At 49.9% G+C, this 17,335-nt stretch overlaps 5 protein-coding genes across 5 annotated transcripts; 3 read left to right on the top strand and 2 right to left on the bottom strand.

The window, feature by feature from the left end:
- Nucleotides 1-172: 172 nt before the first annotated feature.
- On the bottom strand, nucleotides 173-3,967 carry pmcC (putative calcium transporting ATPase (Pmc1); the record flags this gene model as incomplete). Its single annotated transcript, XM_022533612.1, has 7 exons — nucleotides 173-863; nucleotides 959-1,098; nucleotides 1,178-1,578; nucleotides 1,634-2,521; nucleotides 2,580-2,722; nucleotides 2,774-3,204; nucleotides 3,254-3,967. The coding sequence occupies 7 exons, from the start codon at nucleotides 3,965-3,967 to the stop codon at nucleotides 173-175; spliced, it is 3,408 nt and encodes a 1,135-aa protein (XP_022389277.1).
- A 3,530-nt stretch (nucleotides 3,968-7,497) lies between these two features.
- ABOM_006482 (uncharacterized protein) lies at nucleotides 7,498-9,021 on the top strand (the record flags this gene model as incomplete). Its single annotated transcript, XM_022533611.1, has 2 exons — nucleotides 7,498-8,182; nucleotides 8,231-9,021. The coding sequence occupies 2 exons, from the start codon at nucleotides 7,498-7,500 to the stop codon at nucleotides 9,019-9,021; spliced, it is 1,476 nt and encodes a 491-aa protein (XP_022389278.1).
- Nucleotides 9,022-9,523: 502 nt separating this feature from the next.
- On the top strand, nucleotides 9,524-10,767 carry ABOM_006481 (ADP-ribosylglycohydrolase family protein; the record flags this gene model as incomplete). The annotated part of the gene is made up of 3 exons (XM_022533610.1): nucleotides 9,524-9,675; nucleotides 9,743-10,128; nucleotides 10,376-10,767. 3 exons carry the CDS (start codon nucleotides 9,524-9,526, stop codon nucleotides 10,765-10,767), a joined length of 930 nt encoding a protein of 309 aa, XP_022389275.1.
- Nucleotides 10,768-11,505: 738 nt separating this feature from the next.
- Nucleotides 11,506-12,262, bottom strand: ABOM_006480 (uncharacterized protein; the record flags this gene model as incomplete). Its single annotated transcript, XM_022533609.1, has 3 exons — nucleotides 11,506-11,678; nucleotides 11,745-12,026; nucleotides 12,115-12,262. The coding sequence occupies 3 exons, from the start codon at nucleotides 12,260-12,262 to the stop codon at nucleotides 11,506-11,508; spliced, it is 603 nt and encodes a 200-aa protein (XP_022389276.1).
- A 1,235-nt stretch (nucleotides 12,263-13,497) lies between these two features.
- mph1 (3'-5' DNA helicase) lies at nucleotides 13,498-16,872 on the top strand (the record flags this gene model as incomplete). The annotated part of the gene is made up of 1 exon (XM_022533608.1): nucleotides 13,498-16,872. The coding sequence occupies one exon, from the start codon at nucleotides 13,498-13,500 to the stop codon at nucleotides 16,870-16,872; it is 3,375 nt and encodes a 1,124-aa protein (XP_022389248.1).
- Nucleotides 16,873-17,335: the final 463 nt, after the last annotated feature.

Below are 17,335 nucleotides of genomic sequence, written 5' to 3'. Positions count from 1 at the left end.
CATATGGCAAAAATCACCCTTCCACGGAGTATCAGAAAAAAGGCCAAACCACAACAGGCCAAGCCCTTGGCTCGGCAGCTGTGTCGTGGAAAAGGGAAAGGGGTTCGCGACGAGAATTGGCCCAGGAGGAATTATAGAAGACATATTGACTGCAAGGAATGATTGACTGCAGTCACACTGGTTCGGTACTTTCACCTTTTTCTTCATCGCCATCGGGTCTGCTATGCTTCACCCGGCGCATTAATCTGGACTCAAGACTTTGCCATTGTGTACGAACGGCCTTCCCCAATATAGTAAAACCACGAGCCAGAATCTGGTACACCTTCGTGAAAGGATAAGCCAGAAAAGCTATCAACTTCACTGAAATATCCAGCACAACCGCGACGTAGCGGTCCGGAAGGAGCTTCAGAACAGCAGCCCACGGTATACAGATGATGGAGCAGCCAATGCATATAGCCCATTGAACACCATCCAACGGAGTGACGCCGAAGGCAGCACCTCCAACGAAGATGATGAGGATTTGCCCACCAACCATCAGCACATTGATTCCCATGAACCAGTAATTCCGGTGGACGCCTTCGAAGATATTGAACTTGTTGTCAAGGCGGCGGTTGTTGAGTTCATTAAATATCTGCATCCAAACGAAAGTGTTGAAGATGATTGTGTCGAGCTCGACTTGCTTTTGGTGGATGCTGGTATCGTAACCCAGGATACGATCACCTGCAAAGTATAGGGTAAAACAGACGGCTAGTTTGTATATAGATTGCCCGAGTATCATCTTCCACATTGTTACCGTGAACAAAGGAGCATTTCTTGGGACTGGAGGCCGTTGAAGTATTTTCTCTGTTGGGGCATCGGTTGCTCTGGATTGTGTTAGCAACGCGAGCTCGGTGTCTGGGTCCAGCCGGATGTCTTCTTCTATAAATTGTTGGGATCTGGGATAGAAGGAATCACTTACAGCGCTAAAGCAGCGAAGGTGTCCATGATCAGGTTAACCCACAGTAGCTGGACAGCCTTTAGCACACTTTCGTTGGAGTTGCTGTAGATTGCTGTTACCACAGTGAGGCAAACAGCAGTGATGTTGACGGTTATTTGGAACTGTATGACTGTTAGAATAAGGGAGAAGGCAGGGAATGGCTGGAGAAGGAGGATGCAGAGCACGAGGACTATGACCTACCTGCAAGAACTTAGAGACAGCATCGTTGACAGCCCGACCCCAGGCCATAGCCGTCACGATAGACTTGAAGTTATCATCCAAAAGGATGATAGAACTCGCCTCACGTGCTAATTCCGTTCCGCTGATGCCCATTGAAAAACCTACATCGGCGGACGTCAAAGCAGGTCCATCATTTGTCCCATCGCCTGTTACTGCCACCGTCTCACCTAGACGTTTTAGATGCTTGACGAGCATACGTTTGTCATCGGGTGACGAGCGAGCTAACACCTGCAGCCGTGGAATAATGGCATCCATCTCCTTTTCGGTTAGTTTTCGGAACTCCGGGCCCTCCATAACAATGCCGTCACCATTCTTGATTCCACAGGAGGTGGCGATGGCTGAAGCTGTATTGATATTATCACCTATAGTTGAACCATGGTTAGGTCACTAGAGTTCAGATGAGGGAGAAGAACTGACCTGTGACCATTTTGACTTGGACACCTGCTGAATGGCACGTTTTGATTGCTCCAGAGACTTCAGGTCTTAACGGATCATGGATTCCAAACGCCCCGATCCATGTCATATCTCGAAGCAACAGCTCAAAGTCGGGCAAGGCCTTTTCGCCATCCGTATCGAGACTGGTCGGCCAGTCTACGAGGTCAGTATAGACAATCCCAATTGTGCGTAGGGATTTTCTTGCATAGTCATCGATGGTATTCAAGATGGTTTGACGAGTGCCATCAGAGATGGGTTCGGTCACGATTTGGTTTTCGAAAGACTGCCCCGTCGTTACTGTCCGAGTTGATGTGTTAAGTATGACCTCGGACGCCCCCTTAACAAGTAATCGATATCCAGTGGGCCCAGCACGATAGACAACCCCCATTGCTTTGCGACCAGAATCGAAGGGAAATATATGTTCAATATGGGCATTCGCTCGCTCCTCAGTGAGATCCGTCATGTGTAAATAGTCTTTTGCAAGCTGAAGGAGAGCAATTTCTGTCTTGCTCCCAACAAATTCACGTCCACCGTCTTGCTCCTCCTCGAAGGCTGTTGAGTTCAAGACGATGCTATCAACTAGCAGCTTTTTAAAACTGCTCGGAAATAACCCGAGAGTCTCCAGTACTGTAGGAGATGCTGATGGGTAGCCACTCTCAGTTGGCTGCTGGTCAAAACGCTCATTGGCACCGAAGAATCCCATGACCACGGTCATCTTGTTCTGCGTAAGTGTTCCAGTCTTATCAGAGCAGATCACGGTAGCATTTCCCATAGTCTCACACGCACGCAAAACCCGGACAAGGTTGTTCTCTTTGAGCATACGAGTGGTAGCGAAAGCCAAGGCAAGCGTCACAGCCAAGGGTAATCCCTCTTGCAGGTCGTTAGTGGCATAGTGCAAGATATGGCCTCTTATATGTAGACAACTTACCAGGTATGGCAACCACGATGACTGTAACAGCGACGATAAGGATATCCATGAATTCTTGGCCTTTCACACTTGGCGAACCATCGTTATCAGGTAGTTGCACTAGGAACCGGATCAAAAGGACAAAGAAAAGAAGCAAAGCAGCGCTATGGGTTTCTATTAGTAGGCAGGTTTGATCTTAAGTGGGATTCTCATACCTTGTCCCAAGCCACCCGATCCACCCAGCCAATCTAGCCAGCTTGACCTGAAGGGGCGTCGGTTCACTTTCTGTCTGCAGGGATGCCATAATCCTGCCATTAGTGGAATAGCAGCCTACACTAGTCACCAAGTACGTCCCCATCCCCTCAAGCACCTTACTTCCGGAAATGATGAAGGGGTCTAGTTCCCTGGTGGCAGTTCCGTTGATGATACTGTTCCATACTTCATGACCACTGGCCTTATCCATGTGGTCAGATTCACCTGTTGCTGATGACTCGTCGCATTTGATTCCGTGACCAGATATGATGACCCCATCGGCAGGTGGGGAATCTCCAGGCTCAATTTGCAGGACGTCACCGACTGTGATGTCGGAGATGTGTACCATCAGTGGCCGCCCTGAGCGGATCGCTGGAATATCGCGGTCAATTTTCTAGATGGGGTCAATTCCAATATTACATCCAAGGGAACGATTAACTTACCCGTCTGTTTAATTTGGCAAACTGCCTCTCCTTCTGCCAGTCATTGCCGGCTGTGGCAGCCACCACTATTATAATAGCGACACATACGGCCACACCTTCAATCCAGTCCACCTGAGACTGGCCGCTAGCTGCTTCATATATCCCCAGTGACAATGATATAACAGCCGCAATAGTTAACAGGATAATGATCCTATCATTATATGCATCCCAGAGTAGCTTGAGAAAATGCTTCCTTCTGGGTTCAGGCAATGCATTGCGGCCAAAGATCCGGATTCTGTCGACGAACTGGGGCGAGGAACTTTGCACAATCGGCGTCTGGCTATCGGCATTCAATAGTCGCGGCTGGCTATCTAGCTTGGAGAAGGCAGACTTTGTGGCCTCGTCGAATGTTACATATTCCGAAATCCTGTCTTCGTCCACAGAAAGTCCGGCCGCAAGGTCAGTTTGAAGCCCAATTTCTAGACCCCTAAGGCCTCCTAAAGCATGGAAGGCGGCGAGGGATTTGGGATTCAGCAACTTGTTCAGCTGTCCGGGTGAGAACGCAAACTTGTTGTCCACGACTTCAAAGTCACGTTCATATTGCGGATCAGGGGCCAACGCTTCGGACAGAGGGATATCGTCGTACTGAAGACTGGTTGACGAGATGTTGTCGGTGCTGTGTGTAAACACCACATTACAGTTGGTATCGAGACTCTGGCCAGTCACGGTGGCCATGGTGAATATTCATTGTATCCGTAATTGTAGTCGGTACTCTTGAACTGGGAATATCGCCAATATTATGGTATACCAGATGTCGCGCTGTACGACCGTCTTGACTGAGTTGATCGTGGCTGTGTTCTGCAGTAGACGACAGAGCCAAGAAAGTCAAAGGAAACGTTCATGGCAAATAATGACATGGCGTCCTTAGACTAAATCGATGATTCTTGGAACATGGACGAAGACACGAGAGCAAATGCCTCAGAGCTAGCTGCTCGTAGTGGGGGTTGGGATAAGCCCTTGACCCAGTGCAGGACTGTATAGAAGGCTTTCCATGGTCACAAATCAGCTACCCAGGTAGTCTTGCCAGCTAAGGTAGACTTTACCAGAAACGAGCGATATGAAACAGGGAACAAATCATACACTGGAGTTGATATCTTTGACGTCAAGGATACCCACCGTTCTCCCACCAATCAGACAACACAAGGTCGGATATATGAAAGCTGTAGCCATCAGCACACGCTGTACAGCAAATCAGCCCATGGCCAGGCCATGCCGCATCATGCTGTGCAGTGGAATCCTGTGATCTGGACCGTTGTATAGCTCCGGGGGAAAAGTTTGGGTGAAAAGCACTGCCTCGCTTGGCTTCATCACCGATAACCTTATTTTCAACATCATCCGCGTCACATCAAACAACTCATAGGTCTGAACAATTGACGACCATATTTCAATTTTCAATCAACATAGGCTATTCCGTGAAAGGAACGGTTGGATATAGCTTGCGCTTTTTCAAGATCAAACGTGGAGCCAGTAATTGCCAATAAGGTCACAATCATCCTCCTAGAATTTGCCTCCGGACAGCTGTCATAGATTGAGAGGCAAAACCTATCCAACACAGCAAGAAATGGGCTCTGTCAATGAGGCCCCACGCAGAAGAGGCTAGGCTAGCTATTGTTTGGTTCGACGACCCCGTCACATGGACCATGGTAAGAGGATTGGACAATATTGGTTTGATATAATACGCAGTAGCTCGTACACAATACATCTAGGTGCGCCAAGTGATATAATGACGAGTTCTAGTGCCGACCTCTTCATATATCATTCCTATTGAGCGATTCGCTTCATTATACCGTCGCGTCTGCAGTGCTCCGCGTTGTATCTCCTGCTGCGCCTCGTCCACTTTATATGATTGCTCTTGGCTACAGCAGCTACTGCTGCCCTTGTCTCACTCGTTCTAAATAGCTTCCAAGTCGAGCGACCATCGGAGCTAGACGGAGAATATCTGCATCTCTGCGATCCTAAAACAAGTCTAGATGGTCCTCTTCTGAATATAATTACTTGTCGGCACGAAGCAGTCCTGCTCAATCGTTGCGAATGCCTGATGCACCTGCCTCTATGTTTCTCGAAGACCCCGTCCAAGCTACATGAAAGGCGAGTTGAGATGGGGCTGTGATGCCCAACTGCTGTACACATGCTCAGACGATACGTCATATGCTGGAGATCTTCCTGCATGATTCCTTCACAACCTCCGACCCAATCCGGCCTCTCTTGCCATCAAGCATAGCCACTTCACCTGCCGTCTGCCCAGTTTGGAAAGCAGGCAGGTTAATATCATAGCTTCTGCTTTGATCTGCAACATGTAGTCTTTGTAGAATGAGAAGGTGACTCCTTGATATAATAGGCAAGGACTCGGTGAAAGGTGAAGTAGAAATCATGGATCATCGTAGTCTGCGTACTTTCAAACGTGGCCAATCCTTCAACAGTGTTTCAGGATTCTATATTCAAGATTCATGCTAATAAATTCCGAACATCTATCAGATGTCTCCAACCACACAAACTAAGATAGATTCTGCCAGGCATTTCCAGGTTGTCACACAGTATGGATCTCGGCTGCAATAATGTTAGTCTTAAATCTATTGAATTAGCAGAAATACCTCTATAGGCTTACGTTATCCTTCTACACTAGTATAAATAATCTGAAGGTCGCTTTCTAGAGGCCTCTAATAATCCAACTAAAGGCGATATTATCTGTCTCTTTCACGTTTCAGTAGGTCGTCCTGTTTTACAGCCAGATTATATTAGAAGTATTTCACTAAAGGCCGAGAATTGACGTGACCCTGCGCCGAGATGATACCGACACTCGCCCGAGTATCTTCTACTGGTCTCCTTATGCCCTGGCTGTACCCGCTGATCAGTTCGTCCTGGTCCGCCACACCTCAGATGGCCTGGCAAGAGTTGAGGTGGGCAAGGGGATGTGGGAAGCCCCTGACGTGCTTTCTATAGCTAGACCGGGTCAGGGTCTGTTTGGACTTCAGCCAAACGGGAGTTCTCCCCATTTATCGGGACTAGGGTTACGGTATCGTGGTGCACTCAGACCAGGCGAGAGATATGAGCTACTGGCCTGGAGGAGAGTCGTTTCTCTGGGACTGGGAAATTATTCAGGATCACCGGGGTATGGAATTGAGAAGACGAGAGCCATGTCTTTTTATTCCGGGCTGTCATATCTCGTTTACGGTTGAGGAAGGGGAGCGAACTATCCCATCTCCCGCGCTTTTGTCGCCCAGGGAACCATTATCCAGAGTGTATGTGCACTATCCCCCCACAAGTCCTCCTATTTTTCTTGTTCGGGGGCTGATGGTGCATGACGCGGACCTAGTCCAGGAGTCATGGACTCGGATGGATAGTCTGGAACTTCCTTCTGATGCCAAAGTAGGAGACGCCTTTAAGTACCAGCTCACCGACAGAGTAATTGACTGGTTGGACTGGGGTACGAAGGAAGATCAGTTGCGGACCACAGTGAAGCTCCCATGCTGGGTCAAAGATGAAGTCGTCGAACCCAGGGATAATGAGGGGCGGCCGGCTATCGTGGTACCAGCGAGCAATAACCTCAAATAGGATGTTTCTGGTGGAGTCCACTAGGCCCTAGTATTGCAGGGCTCTATAATCTATTACCAATTTCATCCCTTCTGATTTCTCCTTCTCTTTTTGTTTCTCTTTCCCGTAGAATATATCTCATCTCTAATTGCAACACCATGAATTCAACGGTTCCAAACTGGCTTCCCGTGTGAGTTACCCTTCTTGATTTTTATCGAACTAGTATGCAATCATTATAGTAAGGGAAACATTCTAATCGAGGTTGCTCAGCTTCTACAACATTTGCTGCAGAGCCAATATAGAATCGGACTGTTAAATACACAAACCCCCCGAATCCCGGCTGCTAGTATATTGTATCTCGTTTCATATAGCTGTACCTTACTTTCGCTTGTGGGTCTTTCCTTGTTATCAAACGTGCCCTAAGTAGGTCCATATCTAGGTAACAGTGCCACCGTTATCTTAGCTGGGAGCCTATAGTGGGGTATCATAAAATTATGGGCTTGACCGCCCGCAAGTCTAGCCTCCAACGGCCATTCGATATAGATTTTTATACTTTATATATATCCGTCTCACGCTGTAGCTAATGGACATGTACTCCTAATGATGATCTCCGACCCCGAGTAGCCGACCAGCTTTCTCGTCAACCACATCCCAACTTTTTCCCCACCCTGAAAATGGACTATCTTAGCCAGGAAATTCTGCAAGTAATCATTACTCATCTCCTCGAAGTCCCTCCTATCAGGCATCCGCCCCAACCGGTTCCGAAGGTTGGCCAGTACGCGACGATCTCGCGCAAATGGCAATACGCCGTGGAACGGTTCACAATGGCAGATATCAAGAAATACAGTTCCGATCTGGACATGTTCCGGCAAGTGTTCTCCACTCCGCGACGGAGAAAGTTGCTGCGAAAGCTGGAATATGAAATCGATCTGCCCACCTACAGCACGAACCGTATCCGGTGTCTTGAAAGACGGAGGGAGAGCAAAGCAAATGATGAAGCCTTCAATCGGGGTGTCAGGGACTTGTTCGATGAGATGTCCTCGTGGAAGACACAGGGGGTGGACTTGGCACTTACGGCATCCTCGCCTATGGACCGTCCTCGGCGGTCGTCGGAGCTTGGCTTTGGGTTGTCGGACGAGCGATGGAGCTTTGAAGATAACTACCTTACTTTGGACAGTGAGGCTTCTCTGCCTCAGTTGCCGTTCGTTGAAGGGTTGAAGATTCCTAACGCACGACGCTCGCTGCATCCCTCGGCTATTGGGAAGATTGTCTCGTCGTTACCCAGTCTGGAACGGTTGGCTATGGAGTTAAATGCACCCAGGACTAAACGGGTGCAAATGCAAAATGAACATCGAACCTGTAAGATATCTTGTCCGCTAAACTGGTACTTCTCCTGACTATCAACAGCCCTTGCAGAGGCATTGAAGTCACGCTCGCTGAGCAACTTGCGAACATTGGATATCTACATCGAGCAAGACATCCCACTCAATCACAACTTCCAGAGCCAGCCAACCGACCCTCAATTCCCAGATGGGGATGCCTTAAACATCGCCATTCGTAAATTGGCCGAAGACACCCATTTGACTACCCTGAATCTCACAGGGTGGTGGCTGGTCTCGCCTGCGTTATTCAACACGGACAAAACATTCCCATATCTGAACAAAGTGCAGATCCAAGGAGCGCTCATCACCTACGACGGCCGATGGTATTATAATGGCAACCCTGCAGATGTCGAAGCGGGCTATGAATCCACTCGGTCTGATGACGAGGATGGAGATGCCTCCGACTCCGACACCAACTCTTCCCTCAATTCAGAGTTCCCGGACTTCCTGCCTGAACGCAGAGATGCTCTTCTGAACGGTCAAAGGCCCTGCCATATGTGGCGGACGCAGGCTGATCCGCAGATGTTCGATCCTCTCATGCGGACGATGGCTACTGCGATCCCCCGGATGCCTCGACTGCGGACTTTCTCCTTCTCGATGGGGTGGGGATATATGGATGAAAATGCAATTTTATTCGAATACCTGCAGCCTGGAGAGAGGCCCGAATCTTTCGAGTATCGACCACACGAATTGGACATGGCCCGGTGCTACGTGACACTTATGCGGGAAGCAAGGTGGGAGGTTCCGGGTGATGTTGCGACTCTGTGGAAGGAAGCTGTGGGGGACAAAGGCATCGTTGCTGTCGAATCTGACTAGTAGTAACTTGGTGTGGGCATTGAAAGGGGTTACCACGGATAGCTTGATGAGTGAAGACCCAACCCTTCGCTAATCACCTCAAGATCGATGTAAATAATACTACCGAGAGGGGAGATATGGATATATATCGAGCTGCACCGATCCAAACCATAAAGGTCAGTTCCATGTAAAGATTGAACTTGTTTGCAGTTCGTCCCTTTGAGATGTATAGAAAAGTCATGTGATACCATTTTTTTTTTTTAAATTAGATACACTCTTCACGACAAGATATAACAACATTCGTTCCAGGTAAATCGTCGTGACACCCCATCAATCTCGTATTTGCGTCATGATCTACAAGGCTGCTGAGTCACCGAAAACACGCAGCATGACAGTGGCAGTGACAAGGCTGACTCCGAATTCAGGAATAGAGTATAAATCCACCATCTTACGTACTTTTACTGTGCTAACACACCAGACCACTCCCATCACTTCCGAAGCAACCTCCATCCCAGTAACCACAATGCCACCATCCCTAACCTCCCGCACCTTAGGCTCAATCTGGGGAGTCTGCGTAGGCGACGCCCTCGGCGGGCCCGTCCAATTCATGGACCCAGGCAGCTTCGAGCCCATCACCGGCCTCGAATACGTGAAACCCTTTAACCAGCCCGCAGGGTAAACTAATAACCTCATCCTGAGTTATAAACCCTACTAGATACCCGATACTGAAGAAAAGAAATAGATCCTACTCCGACGATGGCTCCATGACACTAGCCCTAGCGCAATCCATCATCGACTCGCAAGGCAAATACAACCACGTCTTATCCATCCAGTATTTTGTCGACTGGTTCTCCACCGGCCGGTTCAGCACGATCAACCACGCCTGGGACGTGGGTCGCTCGACACGCTCTGCCCTCCAGAGCTGGAAGAAACAGGGCACGGAGGATCTTCAACGTACCCAGGAGGTAATTAATGGGAAGCTAGATGTGGAGCAATCCTCCGGGAACGGAAGCTTGATGAGAATTGCCCCCGTTGGACTGGCTTTGTGGCGCGATCTGGGGGAAGCGACAAGAGTCGCGAGAGAGCAGAGTCGGGTTACGCATCCTGTGCTGGCGTGCTTGGAGGCTTGTGAGGTTTATACGCTTTTGATTTGTGGGGTTTTGCGTGGTATGCTTTTGTTTTTTTTTTTTTTCTCTTTCTCTTTCTCTTTCCTTTCTCTCTTGTGGATCTGTGCCGGGGGATTTTGTGTTCCATATTTGTTTGTGATTCATCCTTTGGGGCCGGTTTAGTTTCTTTGTTTCTTGCTTTTATTTCTTATTTTTATTTCTATTTCCCCTCAGGGGAAATCTTCGCTGACTGTGCTGACGGATACCAGACGAGAGCAAAGAGCAGCTTTGCGACAGAATCAACGGGTTCAACTTCACGCACAGTGCCCTTGCACAGCGACTCTCGGGCTACAAGACCATCTCCGACTGGCAAGCCCAGTCGGCCGCGGACATGCACAGCAGTGGATGGGTCGTGGATACGCTCGAAGTGGCGCTGTGGGGATTTTTCAAGTTTGATTGCTGGGCCGCGGGAGTATTGGCGGTGACAAACCTGGGAGGAGACGCCGACACAGCGGCAGCGGTTTACGGGGGTCTAGCGGGCGCCTTTTATGGATTTGAATCGATCCCGACGACATGGGTCGACGGCATGCAGAATCAGGGGTTCATTGCGGAGGTTGCTGGGAAGCTGTCGGAGTTTGTTTCCAGGGAGGTTTTGAATTGAACTGGTTACACTTGGGGGGGGTGGGGAGTCCCTGATTTGCATTGGGGGATCGGTTGTGATAGAAGGAGTACTACTAGTCATACTGCGTACTTGAATAGGGGATGGAGGTGGCCGGAAAGAACCATGCAAATGTGATAGATGTAATGTGATTAAAGGGTGTGGGGGTGTGGAGAGACGATCTTTGCATAGTCGGTACTTGCTACGATTTGACTATGTTGATCAGCACGTCATATCGTCGATGGAGCTCACCCTGCATCGTCGTCACCTCTTTGCCCTTTATGTTTTGTACGGCCGAGACTTACTTTCCCCTGGATCGTCGTCCTTTCGGACTGGAGATGAACTTTCACGTCAGATAAAGGGGTCGCGCACAGCCCTACTCCCCTTGCTGGACGTGAGTAAACGAACTTAGTACTAGCACCCCTTTTATGGGTTGTCACTGACGTCGCATTTACCAAGTTCGTCTGTGTGGACTGGGGCTGTTTTCTTGTCTACGAAGTGGTCACCGGAACTGTAGTTGTTCTCAACCTTGACAGGACTGTTGGGATAGCAGGTGCATTAGCTAATACCGATACAATTAACGACAAAGTGCTTGGGAATCAATATTACAGCGCAGAAGTACAACTATGTAGATAAACCCCATTATGCGACATCCCTAGACCGATTAATACCCTTCCATCCGTTCACATTCTCCCATTAACCATCCCGCGTGAGATCACCGAATCCATACGCGAAGCTCATTTACAGAGCCCAGATACCGAGGGCGACACCAGCAATACCGGCGGCAGAGACACCGAGCTGAAGCTTGGCGACAGAGGCGGCATTGGTCTCGGTGCCGCTGGCAGCAGATCCAGTGCTGGTACCAGTGCCAGTAGATCCAGAGCCCGAAGAGCCGGAGCCGGAGCCGGAGGATCCTGTGCGATTGAATGTTAGTTGAACGGCATCCAGACCATATTAACGCCGGGGTTCAAGTCACATACCGCTGGAACCGGTGGAAGAGCTGTCCTTGCCAGTGCCGGTGGTGGTGGCATCGGAGTCGCTGGCGGAGGTCTTGGAAGCTCCAGAGTTACCCGTGGCAGTGATGGGGAAGAAGTGGCTGCTGTAGCAGGAGCTCTGGCAGGCGGCGTAGCGGTCAGTGTCAGCCGGGGTACCACTGCCCTGGGGGCAGGCGGCGACGCAAGTGTTGGTGTCGTTAGCCTGCGAATCGTTGGGGCAAGGGACCTGGAAGCATCCTGCGATGCAGCACAGATCGGTTGCGTCGCCTGGTTTGGGTTAGTTTCGCAGTGCATTTGGCAATCAGGCAAAAGGGACAAGAGAGCGCCAGCCGGGCAAGGACATATGGCAACGTACACTTCTTAGCGCAGGACTGTTGAGGAGACAAGCTGACAGTCGTCGTAGGAGCAGCAGTGGTGCCGGTGGCAGGCTCGGATGTAGAGTCGGTCGACTGAGCCGCAGTCAAAGCGACCAGGGAAGCCAGAGCAATGAGGTTGAGCTTCATCTTGACGAATTGAAAATGACAAAGACGCTGAAGCAATAATGAAACTCGAAGCAATTAACGAGTGTATACAAACGCGACAAGCAGATGGGACGTAGTTAACGAAGGACTGTGGAGAGGAAAGAGAGGAAGAGAAAGACAGCAGAGGAGAAAGACGGGGATTTAATTAAAGCTACCTAAAGCGGGGGGGTGCCCAGTTTTCCTGTTTATTTTTACTTTCCCTGGATTTAGAGTGAATTTTATTTTTCTTTCAATTTCCATTTTCTTTTTGATTTTTTTGCAAAACGACAGGGGACAATCCCAAGAAGAAGTAATTTAGTCTCAGGGTTGTTGCCGTATGATTGAAACTCGGATACTCTTTTTCTCGTCAATGGAATGATCTGATTCGTTGGGTTTCACGACAGCGTCGGCTAAGGCCCTGACGGACCAGTCAAATCGAGCGACCCTGTAGAGAGCCGGCCGACACTTCCAAGTTTATAGGCCGACCAGATCGAGAAGCCTCTCTGGGACGTTCCAACTTGGGTCTAGTCTGGAAAGTTACTGGTGGTTTCATCCACCACTTTGCCTGCCATTATTCGTCGGGGGATGCTGTAAGGGAGAGCTTGAAGGGTTACAGTGAACTTCTCTCCTGCTGCACCATTGGGACTGGTGTTTGTGATCAGTCAGATGACGGTTGGCCCCAATTGAATGCTATCCTCGCACGTTGGGTCTTAGTGGAAGGGTCTGTGAAGAGTGAAAATCTGGGGGGATCCATTGTCGGCCAAAAATAGCCCCTAGGGTGCCCCTTAGACTCGGGTGTTGTCCTGTTGTCCCACTCTTTGGGTGGCCACACGAGCTGTGGGCCTCTTTAGTGCTGCAGACTTTGGATTGTTGTCCAAGTGACATGGCAGTGGCAATCATGAGGTTACAATCGACTAGTCGTTCATTCTTTGGCTTTCCACCGCGAATTACTGCTGTATCGATACTGTCAACTAGTAAATTGAAGTACTGATCGAGTACTATCGATGTAGTGTTACAAAGACTGAATCAGGTCGACATGTTCCCTTCGTTGAAGTTGTGGTTGGCTGACAGGTCATGTGTCCGTCCTAATCGGGGCGGATTGCTTTATCAATACAAACCAAGCAAACATCCTTATCATTCACATGATTTCGCGACACATCGCGTCGCGCGCGGAATTAGTAGGACGAGTGTAGAGATCGCAAGACCGGATATCACGCCACTGAAAATTCCCGCGCGACATGACAGGCTCGGATGCTAGCTCGGTCGATTACTTCCATGAGGGATTTGATGATTTAACAGACGATGGATTCTCCGATGCTGCGAGAAACGCGGCCGAACCCTCCCCGCGCTCAGCCAAGCGTCGCCGTCTGGTGGATGCTACCGCGTCCGACGTGAGACGACAATCGTCTGGGAATCGAAAATCGCAACAATATGGTGATGATGGTAGCCCTCGAACTGACTCTGACTCCTTTGTAGTCGATGACAATGAGGGCAACTATGATGAGCCCCAGTCGCCCAGCCAAGACTCATACTTCGAAGACACAGAGGCCCCGTCCAAGTACAAAGTATTCATTCCCAAGCGCAGCAATATTCAGGAGAATATCTTTGTTACCCAATTAACCCAGCCGCCGTCGCCACCAGAAATGATTCGTGGACCCCGCTGGAAAAAGCCAGAGCCCAGCGTCGCGCGGGCCAGCACCATATCAGCAAAAACGAGCGAGGGAGGAGCAGTAGCAGCAGCACCGAAAGCGCCAGCTGCAAGTGGCGATGATCTTGACGATGAGGACCTAAATGCTGCTATTGCGGCGTCGCTAGAGTCTTTCGAGAGCGAGCAATTCCGTCCTCCCCCTTCAAATACAAAGGCCCCGACACCTCAAGCGACTACGCGCTCTTCTACAGAACGAAAAGAGGACACGACAGATACATCCTTCCTTCTCGAAGATATACCCGACGATGCGTTCGACTCGGATCTATCCTTGTCTCCGCCAACTAGAGCTCAACCTCAACCCGCGACCAGGCAATTTTCGCAGTCCTCCAACCGCCCACTTGGAATACGTCAAACCTCGTTATTCGACATGACATCCCGTAACCAAACATCCCAACCGCCCATCGGAGAGCAGGTGTTGTCCCCACCGGAAAAGAACGAACCCCCGACGCAGCATAGGCTAGATCAAGAGGCTCTTGATACCTGGGTCTATCCAACAAACCTTGGCAAGACGAGAGACTATCAATTCAATATCGCTCAAAAAGGGTTATTTCACAACTTGCTTGTAGCTCTCCCCACGGGTCTAGGAAAAACTTTTATCGCTGCGACAATTATGCTGAACTGGTTTCGGTGGACCCAAAGTGCCCAGATTATCTTCGTGGCACCCACAAAACCTCTGGTGGCTCAGCAAATCTCCGCCTGTTTTGGTATAGCGGGAATTCCACGATCCCAGACAACCATGCTCACAGGCGAAGCTGCACCAGGCATTCGAGCGGAAGAATGGCAAAATAAGCGGGTGTTTTTTATGACCCCGCAAACGCTGATCAATGATCTCAAGTCCGGCATAGCAGACCCGAAACGGATCGTCCTGCTTGTTGTTGATGAAGCACATCGCGCGACAGGTGGTTATGCGTACGTGGAAGTTGTCAAGTTTCTTCGCCGATATAACCAGAGCTTCCGTGTCCTGGCTCTGACGGCGACACCGGGCTCCACGGTGGAGTCTGTTCAAGCCGTCATCGATGGACTTGATATTGCCCGAGTCGAGATACGCACGGAGCAATCTCTCGATATCCGGGAGTACGTCCATGCGAGGAACACCGAAGTCCAGACGTTCAAGAACTCTGAGGAGATGGTTCTCTGCATGGATCTTCTATCTAAAACTTTGCAACCGCTTGTCGACCAGCTCCGCACCCTCAACGCCTATTGGGGAAGAGACCCGATGATGCTCACGGCATTTGGGCTCACTAAGTCGAGACAGCAATGGATGGCCTCAGATGCCGGTCGAAACGCACACTTCGGACTCAAGGGCAAGGTCAACGCTATCTTCACCGTTCTCGCAAGCTTGGCGCATGCTATCGACCTTCTCAAGTATCACGGGATTACGCCCTTCTATCGCCACCTCTTGCACTTCCAGTCCAACACGGAGGGCCAGAAAGGTGGTAAATACCAGCGCCAAGTGGTGCAGGATGAGAGCTTTAAAAAGCTTATGAATCATCTTCAGCCGTGGACCAAGAACCCGGAGTTTATCGGGCATCCAAAGCTGGAATATCTAAAATCGGTTGTTCTGAATCATTTTATGGATGCTGGTGAAGGGTCCAATGGAGAAGCAGGTGACAGCCAGTCATCCACGAGAATTATGATTTTTGTACACTTTCGCGACAGTGCCGAAGAGGTGACGAGGGTGCTGAAAAGATATGAGCCCATGATCCGACCTCATGTTTTCGTTGGGCAATCCAGCGCGAAGGGCTCTGAGGGCATGGACCAAAAGACACAACTCAGTATAGTGCAGAATTTCAAAAAGGGCACGTACAATACGATTGTCGCAACCTCCATTGGCGAGGAAGGTTTAGATATCGGAGAAGTCGACCTCATCGTATGTTATGACTCTTCTGCCTCGCCAATTCGGATGCTTCAGCGTATGGGACGTACGGGACGAAAGAGGGCTGGAAACATCGTCCTCCTCCTCATGGAGGGCAAGGAGGAAGAGTCGTATATCAAAGCCAAGGACAACTATGAGAAGATGCAACAAATGATTGCTAGTGGGTCCCGCTTTACGTTTCACGAAGATATCTCCCCCCGCATTCTGCCCGCAGGGATACGGCCGGTAGCGGATAAACGCCATATTGATATCCCGGATGAAAATGCGGATCAGGGCTTACCAGAGCCAAAGAGACGCGGACGAGCTCCAAAACGGCCACCCAAGAAGTTCCACATGCCTGACAATGTCGAAACCGGCTTCACTAAAGCGTCGTCCCTGGCAGCGGGACCCAAGTCAAAAGCTGAGAAGAGTAGGAAGCCTCGGATGCCGACCCCGGAGCCGGTGGAGATACCGGCTCTTGAAGAAGTTGTACTGACCTCGGCACAGCAAAGAGAGCTGGAGCAACACTATCGCAATATTGGGGCCACTAGCCCACAATTCATCCGCAACCCGCGCAATGATGCGTTTCCTCGCCTCCAGCTCGTCGCAAGACCTACCAAGGTCGTGAAGCACGGATCTTTGACACGTCGTATGATTGGAACATTGCAAAAGATGAATAGCGTTGGCCCGGACTGTGAAGAACGCTTTAAGGAGATTCTTGCCCGGGAGTCAACCAGGCAGGACGACGCGGTGATCCCCAGTCGGTCGCCTCGTCGTGAGCGCCGTAGAACGCTATCAAAACCCAAACCTCGCTCTAAGCATTTATCCGCATCGGTAGATAACCAGAGACGGTCTGCTGAGGACTCTTCACTAGTGACCCCGGAACAACTATTGTCTTCTGTTGTAAACGCTCAAAAACAACTGCCATTTTATTCGTCCCAAACCAGCAAGGATGACGATTCGGACGACAACTTCGATCCCCCTGACCTCAATACCCTTCTTACTCGGAGCGCTGAGCGCCACCACGCACAGATACCAAGTCGTCCGTGATGACAGTGATGACTAGGGTTGGTTATTGTCATGAGTGATGACCCTTTTTTTTTTGGATATATCTATTGTATAATATAAGGCATTGGAATTGAGCCATTGGAGATGGACATATTCACTATTATTACTACTACTACTACTACTACTACTACTACTACTACTACTACTACGGGAAAGACAACGAAGATGGGGTCTAGCCCTGATCCTTAGCCCTGGAACGTGGATCCGGAGCTCCTCCGTACACTAAAGTCGGGGTGAGTCATTGGATTGGTCCCCGATGTCGCCATGAACTGCCCGCCAAGAAGCTGAAGGGTCGGCGAATTCGGACGGAACTGCCGTTAGCGATTGAGATACAGCTAAAGGTAACTCATACCGAAGGAAGTCACCCTTCCATCATCCTTCCCTGCGGTTGCATAAGACGGTGTGAACGTAGTCATGTGGGTTTCAAAGCACTATAAAAGGATTG

This window comes from Aspergillus bombycis, assembly GCF_001792695.1.
Source record: "Aspergillus bombycis strain NRRL26010 chromosome Unknown contig00041, whole genome shotgun sequence".
Taxonomy (NCBI): domain Eukaryota; kingdom Fungi; phylum Ascomycota; class Eurotiomycetes; order Eurotiales; family Aspergillaceae; genus Aspergillus; species Aspergillus bombycis.
The sequence above is the reverse complement of the archived record's forward strand: the minus strand, read 5'-3'. Positions and strand labels throughout refer to the sequence as shown.